This window comes from Peromyscus californicus, unplaced genomic scaffold (assembly GCF_007827085.1).
Source record: "Peromyscus californicus insignis strain IS unplaced genomic scaffold, ASM782708v3 Scaffold_4__1_contigs__length_199733344, whole genome shotgun sequence".
In the NCBI taxonomy this organism is placed as follows: domain Eukaryota; kingdom Metazoa; phylum Chordata; class Mammalia; order Rodentia; family Cricetidae; genus Peromyscus; species Peromyscus californicus.
Window position 1 is genome coordinate 24369470 of NW_026294562.1, and position 15256 is coordinate 24384725.

At 43.5% G+C, this 15256-nt stretch overlaps 1 protein-coding gene across 5 annotated transcripts in view; it reads left to right on the plus strand.

Annotated features, from left to right (window-relative positions):
* The window catches only part of Myof (myoferlin), a 150386-nt gene that overhangs the window by 103138 nt on the left and 31992 nt on the right, over positions 1-15256 (plus strand). For all 5 annotated transcript variants that reach the window (XR_008223175.1, XR_008223176.1, XM_052762975.1 and 2 more), the window contains 9 exons: positions 1315-1488; positions 2892-3000; positions 4630-4707; positions 7189-7370; positions 7464-7622; positions 7743-7841; positions 8814-8975; positions 11017-11182; positions 14602-14678. Coding sequence is in view for 3 of the 5 variants with exons in the window: in XM_052762975.1 (XP_052618935.1) it covers positions 1315-1488; positions 2892-3000; positions 4630-4707; positions 7189-7370; positions 7464-7622; positions 7743-7841; positions 8814-8975; positions 11017-11182; positions 14602-14678 (1206 nt within the window). In the remaining 2 variants the exon portion in view is untranslated. The remainder of the gene's footprint in view (positions 1-1314; positions 1489-2891; positions 3001-4629; positions 4708-7188; positions 7371-7463; positions 7623-7742; positions 7842-8813; positions 8976-11016; positions 11183-14601; positions 14679-15256) is intronic.

Below are 15256 nucleotides of genomic sequence, written 5' to 3' on the forward strand. Positions count from 1 at the left end.
TACAGAGTGTGGTAGAATAAATGTGTCTTAAATACAGCATCGTCCCACCCTGGTTGGGTGAGAAATTTCTAGATGTGTTTCACTTTCTCTTTCCACATGAGCACCAGCATGATTTGGGAAGAACACTGGGCCACTGTCAGAAATCCTAGGTCCATTTATGAGCCGTGCTGAGACTTCAGTCATGTCTCTAACCTGCTTCATTTTCAGTACATACACAAAATATGCCCTTGTCTTTATTCACACTATTAATGGTGGATTTATTAAGGCAACTCCACATAGTTAAAAGGGAGGTTTATTTTGGGGTAACTTACAACAAGTAAAGGGTTGGTTACAGGATCCGGGAGAGGTGAAGTGCAGTTCAGCAGTGTTCTCTGGAGAACTCTGCTCGGTCTACCATCCAGCATCCAGGATCACCAGGAACCAAGAGAACTGGCACATCCAGATCTCCGATCTTAAGGGCTCCTGGTCTCGGCCCCACCTCAGGGGCAGGTCATAGGTAGGCATGACAGTTACTGGAAACCTCACTGGGGGTGGTATTTCCAGGTCAAAGCTGGAACTAGCTACCCACTACATACTATCACAGAGGAAGTGACAAGAGCATATGAACCTTGGGTTTTATGTTTATTTGAAGTGGAAAAAAAAAGACCACAACCCTACATGGAGCTTTTATTTCTAAATTCATCAATAATATCCAGTATTATTTTCCATTTGTTCAGTCTGGTCACACTTGTAAGATAACTTTATAAATTTTTGTCCACTCAAATGTCAAATACATGGAGGCAAAGGCCACATCTATCCTTTTCTTCGGTGTTACCTCAGCCTTGAGGACTATTTCTGAAAACAGATCATGTGCATATGAATCATGTTTAACTTGAGAGTACTGCACTTGGTTAATAGTTACCACAGAGATATTATATTCTGGTCTATCACATCATCACTAATTATAGCAGCTTTTAGCATAAACAAGACATTTAAATCCTAAGGGATGATACCATTTTACCCCATATATAAAATGCAGATAGTAATTCTTCCCCCAAAATGCATCGTGTGTTCTTGTGAGCTCAGTCTTAAGAAGAACCCACTCTCACGCACTCCCATGTCTGAATGTTGCTACCATTGCCTCCCTGTAGCCCACAGTCTGCCAGCTCTGCCAAGTCAGAACTCCCATCTATCTCTGTAGCATCCATGGCTCCTCACACAGTACTTGACAGAGAGTGGACTTTTGTGATTACAATTTGTCCATTGACCTAGTGGTCTGCTTTATCAATATGAGGGAGATTATATTTCTCATTAACAGGTATGCTTCTACTTTAGGCCATGGAAGAATTAGAAGACCGGGAGGGCTGGGAATATGCTTCGTTGATTGGCTGGAAATTCCACTGGAAACAGCGCAGTTCAGACACCTTTCGCCGCAGACGCTGGAGGAGAAAAATGGCTCCTTCAGAAACACACGGTGCCGCGGCCATCTTTAAACTTGAAGGTGCTCTTGTAAGTAACCAGAAGCCAAAGGGTGAATAAAACTGGTGTAGAGAAAACGTGTGAGTGATGTAGAAAGCACAGCCAAGTCCAGAGAGGCCCATGTAACCTCAGTGCTGCTCGACTGTGAAGAAGTTGGGGGAAAGGTATATGCTCTGAGTGTCCAATGACTCCCGTCTTAGGAAGAAACCACTACCGCAGGAGAGGTCTTCAGAGCAGTACTGCAGGCACATCTGTTTCTCCCAGAATTTCCCAAGTATGTCTGCCAGGGCCCTGGTTTCAGGAAATTGTACATTGGAAACTGTAGCTATTTAACAGAACAAAAGAGCTGAATATACAGACCCAGGTGAGAGAAAAACAGAAGGATGGCTCACAGAGTTAAAAAATGATTCAGGTGGCGCACAGTGAAGGAGGTAGGTGTTGGGGGTGGAGGAGCAGGTCAGTAGAAGGAATAGGAACAGCAATGAGTGATCTGTGAAACATGGCAGCCACGATCCATTTCCATGGATTGGGGAGACAGCTCAGTGGTTAAGAACATTTGCTGTGCAATCCTAAAGGACCCAAGTTCAGATGTCCAGTACTCATGTCAAAAAGCTGGGTGTATGTGGTTGGAGATGACTGTCATCCCAGCACTGAGGAGTGGGGAAATGGTGGCAAAGGGGAACAGAAAGGTCGCCGGGGCTCGCCACTCGCAGCCGATCTAGCCAAAAACTAGTGTGCTCCAGTTCAATACGACCCAGTCTCCAGGGAATGAGAAAGCAAGTAAAAGCACAGAACACCTGATGTCCTGTTCTGGCCACACACACAGCTGTGCATGGATACATGCACATAGGTGCACACACATCCCACTCACAGACACACCGGGAGGAAGGGAGTGGGTGGGGGAGTGGAGAGGACCATTTCTAAGTACAGTCTGTTTTCTCCTCTGCCCTCTGACCCCACCACACTCTGCTGCTCTGTCCTTCTCCCAGCCTTGGAGAGCATCCACTATTTCCCCATTATTTCAACAGGAGGGTTTGGTAAACCTGAACTTGAGGCTTCCACCTCCTGTTCTGTCAGCTTCTAGCGGGGTGACTCTGAAGAGGTCACTCACTGCCCTGCGTGCTACTCACCTTGGAAAATGGAGTGGTTCATGATAAAATCTGTCCTCAAAATCACTCTTGCAGTTGTTTGTTAGTCTCACCTCTTGGCTTGCTTGTTTTTAGGTTGTGGTGGTGATGATGGTGATGATGGTGATGATGATGGTAATGATGATGTTAATGATGGATGATGATGATGATGATGATGGATGATGATGATGAAGGTGGTGATGATGATGATGGTAATGATGATAATGATGATGGATGAGGGTGATGATGATGATGGATGATAGTGATGATGATGATGACAATGATGATAATTTCCTCCTACTTTAGGGGGCAGACACCACAGAGGATGGAGATGAAAAGAGCTTGGAAAAGCAGAAACACAGTGCCACCACTGTGTTTGGAGCAAACACACCCATTGTTTCCTGTAATTTCGACAGTAAGTTTTAAACACAGCTGTGAATTCTGCATCTGTCACTTTCATCTCTAGAAAACTCTTCAGATCATCAAATGTGATAAAAATATCACTCAGATGAAAGGTGACCTTCAAGTTTTTCACTCAATGAAGATTTTTAAAATACATTCTGAAAAATTATCATATTTGGGATGAAGAATTATTAAATCACTGATTTTACTGTCTGTCTAAAATATATTCATTCTAGCAAGAAAAACCCTAAATTATTATCTTAATTACAGAAAAAAGGCTAAAATTTTAGGGGAAATTGCTCTTAATGTCAGCCTTCAAGAATTTCAGAATGTTATTAATAATGGTACATGTTTATGTATGTCTTAATATGTACTAGATAGTCAAGCATTCCTGGTTCTGGAATTCATGCATTCAGTCACAATACTCTGCTACCCCTCAAACTGTGTGTGTGTATGTGTGCACATGCATGCACATGTATATATGTGTAGGTCTGTGTGTATGTGTGTGTGCATGCATGCATGCATGTATATCTGTGTATGCATGCATTAATAAGAGGAGTTTGAAAAATTTTAGAAGTCAAAGAAATGTTTAGCAGAAAACTATCCCAGACCTGGGTCTAATGTAGCATCTAGGTCTTGCTCAGTGACTGCTAGAGACCCATGCTCATAGGAGAGTCTGTGATGAGCAGCTGTGCACTAAACCCAGGAAGTTCATAGCAGAACTAATGTTCTCCTGATTGCCATGCTGGCTTTGGGATTGTCACAGCAGTTACTTACTTGATTTTATTTTATCTTTGGAAGGGGTTTCTGTATGTAATCCAAGCTGCCTCTGCCTATTGCGTGCTGGGATTGAAAGTGTGCAGCACCACCCCTGCCATATAGTAGTTTAAAGTATACCCCTGTTACATGCTCCCCTGCCTCTTTATATGCATCAGCTCCACCCTAAGACTCCCCTGCCAACCCTGCTTGTAACTGTCTCGTGTTATATGTACACACACGTGATAAAGTTTAATTTATAAATTAGACACAGTGACAAGTAAATAGCAGTAACATGATAAATATGAAACAGTTATTAATGCACTATAATAATGTGCCAGTATTACTACTTTTGTGCTTTGGGCTTTTATTAAATAAATAAGTGTTACTTAACAACAGCCCTACAATATAACTACATCAGTCAGTTTGATAACTGAGATAAGGAACTACTGAGTGACTAATGGGCAGGCAGCATATACAGCATGGATACACTGAACAGAGGCACAACCCACATCCCAAGGGAGATGGATCTGGGTGCTTTGAAACTGATCACACTAGAAGACTTGCAATATGAAACTTGTGAATTATTTATTTCTGGACTATTCCACTGTTTACATTGGAATTTAGACAAACATTCTAATGTTTGTGACCTGAGATTGACTATGGGCAGCTGAAATATGGGAAGCAAAACCATGGATAAGAGGACCACTGTAAGTTTGTTTTGTTGTTTTATTTTTATAAGAAACCACTATGTTGGGAATATTTGTGCTCTCTGCTGTGGGGAAATAGATAAGCGACCCACGTGTCTGAAACACATACCACCTCCAAACATTCCAGAACAACCTTGCTAACAGTGTCCCATTTCTCGTCACCCTCCTCTTTTCAGGAGTCTACATCTACCACCTGCGCTGCTACATTTATCAAGCTCGGAACCTCATGGCTTTGGACAAAGACAGCTTTTCAGGTGAAGGGAAATCCCCGATACACTATTACATGGCGGGCCAGCTTGACTCTACTGCCCATCAAGTAGTTCTGTGTCTTGTTTTGTTTTCATTTCTTATAAGAGAACCCTTTTCATATGGAGACTACTTTGGTATATTGGAAGAAAACGGCCCAGTCATTACCTAAGGAATTACCAACTGCTTTAAGAACTGTTCCTGGGTACTAGAATACACAGGACACACATGGCCCCTGGACACTAATAATTACTTATTGAGCAATAAAGTGCCGTGAAGAGCAGCTTCTGTGTTCTCTTTGTGTGCATGGCTGCTTTTTAACCGAGTCCTGCCTGGGTCGATTGGTAAATGAAGATTCTTCACATTTGTTGGTTATGTTCTCAAGATGATAAAAAGATCACACAGCAAGCCCATGGGCCCATAGCACCTGGCTGTGAGTCATATGTAGTATCTTTCTGCCTCCTCTGCTGCCTACCCCCACCCTCACCTCCACCCCGACCCCAGCCACCTTCTATCACTGCGTAACTGTGAGGCCTCAATGTCCTCACATTGGTGTTCCACATGACTTTTGGCTGTGCTCCTTCCTCTGAACGTACAGGTAGTACAGGGACCATCCTGGGCTATTAAGGGACCTTCCACCCAGAGATCTGCAAGCCAGCAAAGCTTGCTTGGTTTTTCTATGGAGAAAGCTCTTAAAACACTTGCCTAAACCGGGTGGTGGTGGCGCACTCCTTTAATCCCAGCACTCAGGAAGCAGAGGCAGGATCTCTGTGAGTTGGAGGCTAGCCTGGTCTACAAAGCGAGTTCCAGGAAAGGCACAAAGCTACACAGAGAAACCCTGTCTTGAAAAACCAAAAATAAATAAATAAATAATAAACAAAAACAAAAAAAAAAACTTGCCTAATACTATCACGTACTTGTATCAATTCTGAACTGTGTCCCAAGTATTCCTTTTAATCAGTATTTGTGAATAATTTCCTTCCCTAACAAATTAGACAAGATTAGCTAGATCTAGTCCATAAATTAGATCTTGATCTACAAATTAGATAAAGATTATCCTATTCCGTGGAACAAAGCTTCAAAAATGTTTTGAAGACGTTTTCAAATAGTATCCACCAGGGGGCACTCCCTCACTGTAGATCCAATCGGAATGTTGAGAAAACTCTTCACTGATGTTTTCATAAAAACCCTAAGCACATTTCTCATAGTTGGAGGCACAAGATTTATCAATGAAGCAAAATAAAAAAGTTCTAGTCATGTGATGGCTACCTGCAATGCTAAAAGCTCCCCCTTGACATACACAAGAGCTTCAAGTTAGACGTTTTTTTATTGCTGGAAAACGTCAACTCTTTGGGAAACTGTGAAATGGTTTATTGTAATTTTTTTTTTTTTTTTTGGTTTTTCGAGACAGGGTTTCTCTGTGTAGCTTTGCGCCTTTCCTGGAACTCACTTGGTAGCCCAGGCTGGCCTCGAACTCACAGAGATCCGCCTGGCTCTGCCTCCTGAGTGCTGGGATTAAAGGCGTGCGCCACCACTGCCCGGCTATTGTAATTATTTATCATGTAGGAGAACACAGACTACTTCTTGGTATATAAGATTGGAAACACTTTTCTGCTGTTACAAGCTGTAGATTCTGAGAGCAGCCAAGCCTTTCTTAATTACTGCTATATTCTTAAAACCCGGCACTCAAATATAAAACTTTCTGAATAGATAACAGTAGAAGCAAAAGCATGAAATAAATTGAGTTTTTGTTTTGTTTTGCTGTTGTTTTGATTTTTTTTTGAGACAAGTTTTCTCTGTATAGCCCTGGCTGTCCTAGAACTCGATTTGTAGACCAAGCTAGCCTTGAACTCACAGAGATCAGCCTGACTCTGCCTCCCCAGTGCTGGGACTAAAGGCATGAACCACCACTCCCGACTTAGAAACTGGTTATTTATCAGTGTATCAAAACAGTAGAAACAAAAACATAAAAATAACTGATATTTATCAGTGATATAGATAATAGCTCTGTCCTAAGCAGCCTAAATTTTTCATACCATCTCATCTTCTACCCAATGGGAAACAGATACAACTTTCATGGCAGAGAGGAAGGAACCAAAAAAGATTAAATATTTAGGAATATTAAATACTTAGGAAGATTAAATATTTTTTTTTTCCTGTCATGGGGACAGGGGCTTGCCACTACATGCGTCTGGTTGCAAAGCTTATACTCTAGATCGTGAAAGAGCATGTGCCTGATTAACTTTGATGGGGATAAGTATACTCCAAAGAGACACTCCTTTGCACATATCAGGGCTTCCCTTAGGTGCCTCTGACTCACTATGATACCTTCCTCTGCGATGCCCTGCTTTCTAGAGTCCTTGTCTTCAAATGGTTAATGAAAGCACGTGACCACTGTGTCCAGAGGAAAAGCCTTGGGAAGAAATGAGCTGTCCTAAAAAGGTAGTCTTCGCCATGACTCTATTGTTATTATCCTTTTCTGTCCGTAGATCCATATGCTCACGTCTCCTTTCTCCATCGAAGCAAAACCACGGAGATCATCCACTCCACCCTGAATCCTACCTGGGACCAAACAATTATATTTGATGAGGTTGAAATTTTTGGGGAACCCCAAACAGTCCTTCAGAACCCACCCAAAGTGATCATAGAACTTTTTGACAACGACCAAGTGGTAGGTAATATGAAGTTTTGAGATGACTTGGGTCCATGATAGAAGGCCGAAGGGTTACTTGATCAGGAGTTTGTGTGTGGTTTACTTCCCTAGGGCAAAGATGAATTTTTAGGTCGAAGTATTTGCTCTCCTTTGGTGAAACTGAACTCGGAAACAGATGTTACTCCTAAGCTTCTCTGGCATCCCGTTATGAATGGAGACAAGGCCTGTGGGGACGTCCTTGTGACAGCAGAGCTGATTCTGAGGAACAAGGTACACATCACTCTGTTCTTGCTGATGTATTTCTTGAGCTGCTTGAATGCATCCTAGTAATTGCAGGCACTCTCTGCTTTAATGAAAGGGAAATATTGACAGCTTGTTCTTGTTTCACAGGATGGCTCCAACCTTCCCATTCTTCCCTCTCAAAGAGCACCAAATTTATACATGGTCCCTCAGGGGATCAGGCCTGTGGTTCAGCTCACCGCTATTGAGGTATGTATTCTCTCCAGGTTTTACTTCATCAAGGCAAAGGGTAGAACAAAGCAAGAACTGTTAACGTAGGGCATGGCATCATGCTACATGTCTATAAAATCTTCCCCACCCCCCAAATAGAAATAGTTATAGAAAATGGAAGTCTTAAAGCAACAAGAAGCAGATTTCTGTGATTTGGGGAGGTTTGCCAGAGAAAGAGAAGATGGCCCAAGAGAAAGTGCCTGTGTGAACAGAGAGAAGACCTGCAAGGGAGGCAGAGGCAGGGAATGGGGGAGCTTGTGGACAGTGGCGACGTGAGAGATGATTAGGGCAGACACGGGCTGGTGGAGACAACCTTGTGTCTTGATAGAGTGTCCCTGATAAGGCAAGCATGGTTAGCTCGTTTGTTTTGCTGGGCGTTCTAGAAGACAGACACGGGAAGCTTCAAACGGCAGCTACTAGTTTGGAATGCTTGCAAGTCCCTTACCGGAGAAGAGGTTTATGCTTGATCCTCCAAATTGCCCCACAGTAGATCACAGCATTCGTCCTGTTTGCAGCGGACGCTTAGAGAAGCTGACCGACTGTCAGCATTCACAACTACACTGCTCTTTTTTAAGCTCTCCGACAGAAGGGTAGAACTACTTCCTCTGTGTGTCCACAGGCTCCTGAAGATAACTATTCCCTGGTGCTTTAGGTGAATGTGCATCAGTCCATCTTAAAGACTGTCACTGGATTTCTGCTTATATGTTTTGTTGTTCTTGCTTTTTTGGGGGGGGTGTTTTTTGGTTTTGTTTTTGTTTTTGGTGTTTGTTTGTTTTTCAAGACAGGGTTTCTCTGTGTAGCCCTGGCTGTCCTGGAACTCACTCTATAGACCAGGCTGGTCTCGAACTCAGAGATCCCCTTTCCTCTAGGTGTGTGCCACCACCCCCCAGATTTATATGGCATTTTTAATGTGTCAGGTTTCCTTCCCTTCTCTTTAACCTGTTTCCTCAGATTCTAGCTTGGGGCTTAAGAAATATGAAAAACTACCAGATGGCTTCTATCACGTCCCCCAGTCTCGTGGTGGAGTGTGGAGGGGAAAGAGTAGAGTCAGTGGTGATCAAAAACCTTAAGAAGACGCCCAACTTCCCAAGCTCTGTTCTCTTCATGAAAGTGGTACAGTATCTAGACTGCGGGAGCCCATGTGTGTCCATGCCTGAGGTGTGAGTGTGTACTCCATGTGTGTCCACACCTGAAGTATGAGTGTGTACTCCATGTGTGTCCACACCTGAAGTATGAGTGTATACTCCATGTGTGTCCACACCTGAAGTATGAGTGTATACTCCATGTGTGTCCACACCTGAAATGTGAGTGTATACTCCATGTGTGTCCACACCTGAAGTATGAGTGTATACTCCATGTGTGTCCACGCCTGAGGTGTGAGTGTATACTCCATGTGTATCCACGCCTGAGGTGTGAGTATATACTCCATATGTGTCCACGCCTGAGGTGTGAGTGTATACTCCCCCACAGTTGATTCTTTCCAGAATCCAGCAGAGAGCCTAGCCCCATAATGAACATGTCGGGGCTTCCCTCTCCTTAGATTATCTGGAGCCAGCTTCTGAGAGCTTCTGACAGCTCCTGTGATGGGGAAGTGTCTATGAACAGCACTTGTTTCTCCAGCGAGGGTTTGGTCTCTACTGTAGCCCCTTAGTCAACCCCTCCTGGCCAGATTGTTGACTCCAAGTGGTGCAACTGTGTGTAGGCCGGAACCTTCCTGCTAGGGTCTGGATGTCCGGGAAAGAAACAGCTGTGGAGGAACCCGGAGTGGGAGGTGGGGCACGGCACCTTCTTTGTTCCTTAGAAGTTACCTCTGGTTATTAGAAGTGTGAGGCATCAGACAGGACTCACAAGCCTCCACCTGTTATAAGTAGAACAAGAGGAAACCAACTTGTCCATTTTTAAAGAAATTAAATCCTTAACTTGTATAAAGAAGTTTTCATCTTTACATTGCTGTATAAAAGATGTACAACAGTGACACTTCCTTGGCTGACAAAGATGGAGGGCTAGAACTGTCCCATTCCTTCCCTGACTCAGCCATCTCCTTTGTGTCCCCAAACCACTACTCTTGAACCTTGGGACCATGTGGTTTAACCTCTTGTTTTGCAGAGGAGCCAGTTGAGGCCTAGAGAGGAGAAATGGCTTCTCAGGCCTCTGAGCAAGCGTGCAACATCATCCACAACTCCAGCTCAGTGCTAGGCACATTTGTCACACTTCCTTCACCTTGGAAGGAATGAAAAGGTTAACTAATGTCTAACGAATGTATGCAGGAGGGCCCAGCAAGTGAGTGGCCTTCCACTCCAGAGCCAGAACTCTTTCCCCATGAGCTGCAGACAGACAGCCACATGGATGTGTAGATGCAGAATCCCTAAGTAGTCATCCCTAAGACACTGCCTATCCATGTCTGCTCTCTCCCCTCCTCCCCTTACCACCTCTAGTCTATAACCTAGCTTGGGGTGAGAGGAGGCACTCAGGGAACCCCGTCGTCTATTCCAGTGAAGGCCAGTGACAGACATTCATCCAAACCACAATCAAGCTTCCACGTGAGCCCGTGTTCTCCAGTTAGGGCAGTGTCATCAAGGTCCCGACATTCTAGGAGCAGTGAAGGCAAAATGAGCTTCTCTCTTTGGCTTTGACCTTCGAGCACTGAAGGACTCCCAGTCTGTTCTTTCTCTTGAAGGTTCATCTATGTCTCCACCATTCCTAAATTCTGCTTAAGCCCGGCTAGCAGATAACTCAAGTCCTGGACAGTTACTACCATTGAAACTCCCTGTGGGAGGAGAATGGGGTCAGTGACGAAGACTCAGTCCACATTATGCTGGCTGTGTACACTCTAAGTGCTTCCCATATGGATCCCACAACTCTACTGTTAATGATGAAGTAACCGGGCACAGAGGCTTAGAAAAGTTCCCTAAGGTCATGCACTCAGTGACAGCAGAGGGTGGATTTGATCTCCCAGAGCCCAGCTGAAAGAGGATGCTCTAAGCTCTGGGCAACTACCATGCACCCCAGGCACTGGAGCACTTAATGGAAGGTCCCTTGGGTTCTATTTATAGGGCACAAAGAATCTGGGCTGGTCCCTTGGGAGAATTGACTAGCAAAGCTATCGCTGCCAGATCTTGAAAAAAAAAAGAACACCTGTTTTTGTGATCCCTAGTTCTTGCCCAAGGAAGAACTGTACATGCCTCCACTGGTGATCAAAGTCATTGACCATAGGCAGTTTGGGCGGAAGCCCGTGGTCGGCCAGTGCACCATTGACCACCTGGACCGCTTTCGCTGTGATCCGTATGCCGGAAAGGAGGATATTGTACCACAAATAAAAGGTATGTCTGTAGGCAAGCCTACACATTACTCTTTTGAGCTTTTCACACCTAGTCAGATTGAATGTTTACCAACCATATTCATTGTCTAGACGCTACGGAGGAAGGAAGTTGTGATTTACAGCAGACTAGGTAGCTCTTCCATAGAAATACAGATAGTCAATGGTGCTGCCAGCCTGAACTCTTGAACTACTTTGAGGGGCAGAATCCTGTGTTCAAGAGGCTACCTTCTGGCAGGTCTTGCTCCTGCACAAACATAGGATGTCTTTTGAGGGAATGTTTCCTGCTACATGAACTTTCCCATTTGTCTTTGAAGAAGGGCCCTGGAAATTGAGGGGATACTGTTCCTACATCAGCAAAAGGGATTGAGACATTCAGCCTCCAACAAATGATTGCTGAATGTTCATAGAATGTTGTTCATTGGTCCAAATGTTGGGGAGACCAACGGACCAAAACAATCTTGTCCTCCAAGTCCAAGAGCCCAACAAGGAAATTAGTGTGTGTAAGTCAATGCTGTAAATACTTTGGTGTGGAGGCACAGGGTCTCCTGTCTTTGGAGACAGAGATCCCGACCATGAGCCTTACAGGAGGAGATTTTTCTTTCTAAATGACAGGGTTTTTCTTTATAGTACAGGATGACCTTGGACTCTGCATTCTCCTACCTCTCCCTGTCAAGTGCTATGGTTACAGGTTTGTTTTTCCTGGCCAGCTCTAGGGAGGAGATTGCTATTCCAACTCACTTTGTCTATGGGCCCGCTTCAGTGATGTTTGACAAAGATGTTGTGAGGTCATTGGAAAGAGATCTCATTGTTATCCACACAAGAAAACTTTAATGATTTACCTTAAGTCGTATAGTTAGTATGCAAGTAATAGGGCAGGCTATAATATTTAACTTAGACTCCAATTATAATAGCTAATGATACAGTGTTTTGCTTTACCTATTCAATAGATCTTTGTTTTTATTTTACCATATACTTAATACTGTGTTAAGGGCTGGGGACATAGTCACTTTAGTGTCCAAGATCCTAGATCCTTTGTCTTCATGAGTTTAGACCTCGGTTGAGGATTAGAAAATTCTATTCATTTACCACTGAAAATTCTATTCAAGCTATCAAGATTGAAATGGATATCTTCTGTTTAAGCAGATATGCTACAAGTCAGTCCTGGGCTAGCCTCCAGAAGGCTTAGTATTGATATTACAGAGCCTCTAAAATCTATCTGCAAGAAGAAGAAATGTATCAGGCACATTTGAGCAAAACCCTACATGTATTTATCATATATATATATATATATATATATATATATATATATGATAAATTATCACACACACACACACGTCTCCAAACACTTTTGTGTTGAATTGGTGATCCATAAATATCAACTGTAACATGAATCTTAAATGATCTTACTAATAAGAACAAACCCAGAGCCAGGTATTGGGGTGAACACTGAAAGATCAGAGACAGAACAGCCACAGCTACCTCACCTGGCCAACTTCTCAGCCGATCTTGTTTCCTCAGACTGGAAGCCTCTGAGTCCTCATCCAGAATGAATCTCAGCTTAACTGTGCTGCTCAAAAGCCTAAAAGCTTAACCAACCTCTAGTTCCTGCTCTTCACAATTTATATACCTTTTTGCTCCCTGCCATCACTTCCTGGGATTAAAGGCTCTTGTTACCACGCCTGGCTGTTTCCAGTGTGGCTTTGAACTCAGAGATCCAGACAGATCTCTGCCTCCAGAATGCTAGGATTAAAGGCGTGTGTGCCACCATTTTCTGGCCACAGAAGAGAAAAATCTGGCATTTTCTTAAACCTTAGAGTAGAGTCAGGTCTGCGAGCGAACCTTGGGTAGTCTAAAGTGGAGAACTGGCATTTGGGAAGAGATTTGCATACAGAGGTATTCATGCATCCTTGCCCATCTGGCTCTCGAGTCCTGTGGGACTGAAGCGGTCTGCAGTTACAGATGAGCTTATATTAGAAGTGTCCAGGCAACTTGTCCATCTGAGGGTGCCAGGCAGATGCAAAACTCTACCTTAAAACAACTGGTGTATCATTGATGCTCAGTAGATGTCCAGTTCCTTCCTCTACCTGAATGTTTCTCTGACATTCATTGAGTGCCTACTCTTCCCTGGGCTCTGGGGTGATTGATAACAAAGAAACCAGAGTCTAACAGATCTAGTCTATGAACTTATTTCCATCTGTCAAGGCTTAACCTGGAGCAAACAACCTGCTTTCGTGTACATTTTTATCTTTCAAAGGGAGATTATAGCATAGTTTAAAGATTATCAAAGGGCTGGATGAGATCATGAAAACAATGTGTTTAATTAGCCCAATGCAGGGAGCATGGTAAACTCCCCTCCCCAAAGTACCTTCCTTCCCGTCCTTCGTGTCCTATATGTCCAGTGCCTAGGTGGGTTACAGGAAGGTCTTTGGACTTGGTGGAGTCTCTTCTGTCTGGGTTCTTACCTAGGACCTCACGTGTCTTCTTCAATTATTCAACTGTGACTTCAATATTCCTGTGGCTCCACCCCGGCATCAGGCTGGGCCCTTGGCACCCGCCTTTGACTGAGTGAGATAAACCGAGTGACTCAGGGCCTGTTCCTGTTCCTAAGCTCTTACTCCCAAATCCGGAGTTACATACATCTGGGAAACTGCATGTAAGATCACGGCACGGACCTTCTCCCTCTGCGTGTGCTGGGAGAGCTAGGGCTGACCAGACAACAGCAGCTTCACACTGCTGAAAAGAAACACACCCCTGCTTTTCCTCTTCCCTCCTCTCCCTTCCCTTCTTCTCTCTAATCACCTTCTCTGTCCTCTTTCTTCCTCCGCTCCTCTTTTGTGTTTCTCTATCCCATGTCCTAAGAAAACAAGGCTCTTTTAGACACAAGTTCGCCATCCTCAAGCCCACTCCTACATAATCAACACAATTCTTTTAATTATTTTTGTTTGAGTGTGTGTGTGTGTGTGTGTGTGTGTGTGTGTGTGTGTGTGTGTGTGTGTGTGTTGCCTATGTGGAGGGCAGAGGGCCACTTGCAGTCCTCTCCTTCCACTGTGTAGGTCTAGAGAACCAAACTCAAGCCATCAGATTTGGCATCAAGCACCTTTACCTGAAGAGCCATCTCTCTGGTCTCCAATACAATTCCTTTTCAAGCACTTGTCATGGGTAGGAATTGTGTTAACTACCCAAAAACCAAGAAAAAAATGGGCCAGATAGGCCCCTCTAAAATGTCTAAAGCCGGATGCTATACTGAGAAGGTGATGAGTGTAGGGTCATTTTCTACATCCAGGTATGGTCCTCCATTGGAAAGTCTCACCCAGGTTAACATATCATCCATCCTGGGACTGCTCAACTTGAACATGGAATAGAATGTTCTCCAGGATGTTGTTCTAAGTGTCCTCTATTATAAAGTTCTTTGCCTTGCAGCCTCCCTTATGTCTGCACCCCCATGCCGGGATGTTGTTATTGAAATAGAAGACACCAAACCATTATTGGCTTCTAAGGTAGGTTGTATTTCAGATGTATAAGCAATGGGTGAACTCAAACAACCATTCAAGGCTACGAAGATAATGGTCATCAAACCAAGTTACAAGGACTAAATAGAAACAAGATCTGAATCTTGTATTTGTCCGCAGTTACAGTGACATCTTATCAACCAGGGCTTCTTAAAAATTTTCATAACCCCTTTTCACCCGAGAAATTTTTACACAACCCCGGGTATAAAGGCATATAAAATAAGGTACACAAATCAAGCATATACTAATAATTAATTATAAAAATTTTATCAATAATTCTTTGCTAGACACAATTTTATCATTTGTCTAAAACAAAATCAAGTTTGTCTTCTAATGAGATAGACATGCTTGTTCATTTTTACATGAAGAATTAAATCTCGGCTGCATATGTAATTCTGCAGGACACAGAGCATCATTAACAATCTTCAGGGTTGATTAATATTTTGATTTTATAATCATCAACTCTGAGATTCCACTCTGCATAAATGTGCAGAACTAATACAAAAGGGCAGAAGTGTGTTTAGGGCTGTTTCAGAAATGGTTGGAAATGCTGTCCTAAACTCAAG